Source organism: Amphimedon queenslandica, unplaced genomic scaffold (genome assembly GCF_000090795.2).
Source record: "Amphimedon queenslandica unplaced genomic scaffold, v1.1 AMPQUscaffold_6180_Cont21858, whole genome shotgun sequence".
In the NCBI taxonomy this organism is placed as follows: Eukaryota; Metazoa; Porifera; class Demospongiae; order Haplosclerida; family Niphatidae; genus Amphimedon; species Amphimedon queenslandica.
The window spans coordinates 1-1,819 of record NW_003553525.1 but is presented as its reverse complement, the minus strand read 5'-3'; the positions used below and the strand labels follow the sequence as shown (position 1 = coordinate 1,819).

At 34.0% G+C, this 1,819-nt stretch overlaps 1 protein-coding gene and 1 long non-coding RNA gene across 2 annotated transcripts; both read left to right on the top strand.

The window, feature by feature from the left end:
• The first annotated feature begins 8 nt into the window (after positions 1 to 8).
• On the top strand, positions 9 to 880 carry LOC105316010 (deleted in malignant brain tumors 1 protein-like). Its single transcript, XM_020007677.1, has 5 exons — positions 9 to 156; positions 206 to 367; positions 415 to 591; positions 635 to 746; positions 868 to 880. Exons 1-5 carry the CDS (start codon positions 60 to 62, stop codon positions 878 to 880), a joined length of 561 nt encoding a protein of 186 aa, XP_019863236.1. The 5' UTR covers positions 9 to 59.
• Positions 881 to 1,317: 437 nt separating this feature from the next.
• On the top strand, positions 1,318 to 1,810 carry LOC109592139 (uncharacterized). Its single transcript, XR_002190195.1, has 3 exons — positions 1,318 to 1,475; positions 1,525 to 1,683; positions 1,731 to 1,810. It is a non-coding gene; the product is annotated as an uncharacterized LOC109592139 (long non-coding RNA).
• Positions 1,811 to 1,819: the final 9 nt, after the last annotated feature.

Sequence of the window (1,819 nt, the reverse complement as noted above, 5' to 3'; positions counted from 1 at the left end):
GTACTGTTCGTCTATACAGTGATTCAGGTAGCTATTTCAGGAGATATGGACGAGTTCAAATGTGTATGAATAATGTCTGGGGAACAATTTGTGATCACTTTTGGGATGAAAAAGATGCAAGTGTAGTGTGTAGAATGCTTGGATACTCTCCCTATGGTAACAAATACTGATTGTGTTTATAAGTACATTCTTTTCTTTTTACTAGGTGCTTCTGCAATAAAAGACACATATATTGAAGGAATATGGTATATTCACATTAATGATCTTAACTGTACTGGGACAGAGTCTTCTCTTTGGGACTGTCCTATGAATGGACTCCATGAATATTCTTGTTCTCATTATGATGATGCTGCTGTTGCTTGTCAATGTAAAACAGGTCATGTATAACTTTATATTGATATTCCTTTCTTATAGTGACTGATGTGAAGTATTCTACTTGTACTACTGGTGAAGTGAGATTAGCTGATGGTGCTACAGAATTTGAAGGAAGAGTTGAAGTGTGTGAGAATAGAGTTTGGGGTTCAGTCTGTACTGTGTCTTCATCTAATGATGGAAATGCTTACACTTTATGTCATGAATTAGGATACCAAGGTAATAGTCGTGCTATAGATATTCATATTATTTTTATGTCTAGGTGGTATAGTACTTCCTAATTCTAACTTTGGTGTTAGTAATGATCCAATTTTGATTTATGAACTATCTTGTGGTGCATTTCAATCAAAATTAAGTAACTGTAACCAGAGAAAGTATCCATACTTACATAGTTATTGGCGGTATAATAGGTGTAGCAATTATCATGAATTAAGTATCAGATGTGAAAGTGAGAGTGCTTTCAGTGCCCAAAAATATTTACATGATTTTTTATAGATACTTGTGTTGAAAATAAAATAGAACTTTACGGTGGCCCTTCTAGTCGTCATGGTAATGTAAGAGTCTGTGTCAATGGTTCATGGGTTATGGTGTGTGGATATAATAATACTGTCATTGATAATAATCTAGCTAGTGTTGTCTGTCCAGCATTGGATACTCAGCTTATGGTAAACATCTTTACTATGTTTTGTCCTGTTGTTAGTGTATTCATGTAGGAGCTAAAAGTGCTAGAAATGTATGGAACAATTATAACTATCCATATCAGTTTTATAATGTTCAGTGCTATGGAAATGAGAGTAGCTTATTTGACTGTCAGTATAATACTACAGGATCATGTCCTAATGTATACAATGCAGCAGTTGCTGTCTTTTGCCTACTCAATGGTATACATATGATAGTGATTATCATTAATTGATATTATTTAGATGATTATACTTCAGTAAACTGTACAGATGGTGATATTAGACTTTATGGTGGGTCTAGACCTAACCAAGGAATACTTCATGTTTGTAGTAATGGAATCTGGGGAACTGTCTGCAGTAATAGCAAATGGAATAACATTGAAACTGATATTGCTTGCTTTCAGTTGGGATATTATAGCTATGGTTTGTTTCACTATTAAAAGTGTAAGCTTAAATATAATATTTTGCATAGGTCATTCATCCATCAGAGGGACCACTAATGGACTGTTTCCCATCATTTATTCTTATTTCAATTGTCAGGGTAATGAAGCAACACTATTCTCCTGTAGTTCTGGACTTCATTCTAGTATTCAGTATTGTACTAACAATGTCATTAAATTAAACTGTGAAGGTTAGTCTATGTAAGTATATGTTTATATTATGCTGTTGTGTCATTAGCAAATTGTACATCTGGTGACATACGTCTTGGTGGTGGATACTATTATGGTCGTGTTGAAGTTTGTGTTGAAGGAATATGGAGAACTATC

What these genes read in the sequence shown, in the direction of transcription:
- LOC105316010 (XM_020007677.1), top strand. Translation starts at nt 60, where the DNA reads ATGTGTATGAATAATGTCTGGGGAACAATTTGTGATCACTTTTGGGAT. An exon ending in GCTTGGATACTCTCCCTATG is followed by an intron (nt 157 to 205) that starts GTAACAAATACT and finishes TCTTTTTACTAG; the next exon opens with GTGCTTCTGCAATAAAAGAC. An exon ending in TCATGAATTAGGATACCAAG is followed by an intron (nt 592 to 634) that starts GTAATAGTCGTG and finishes TTTTATGTCTAG; the next exon opens with GTGGTATAGTACTTCCTAAT.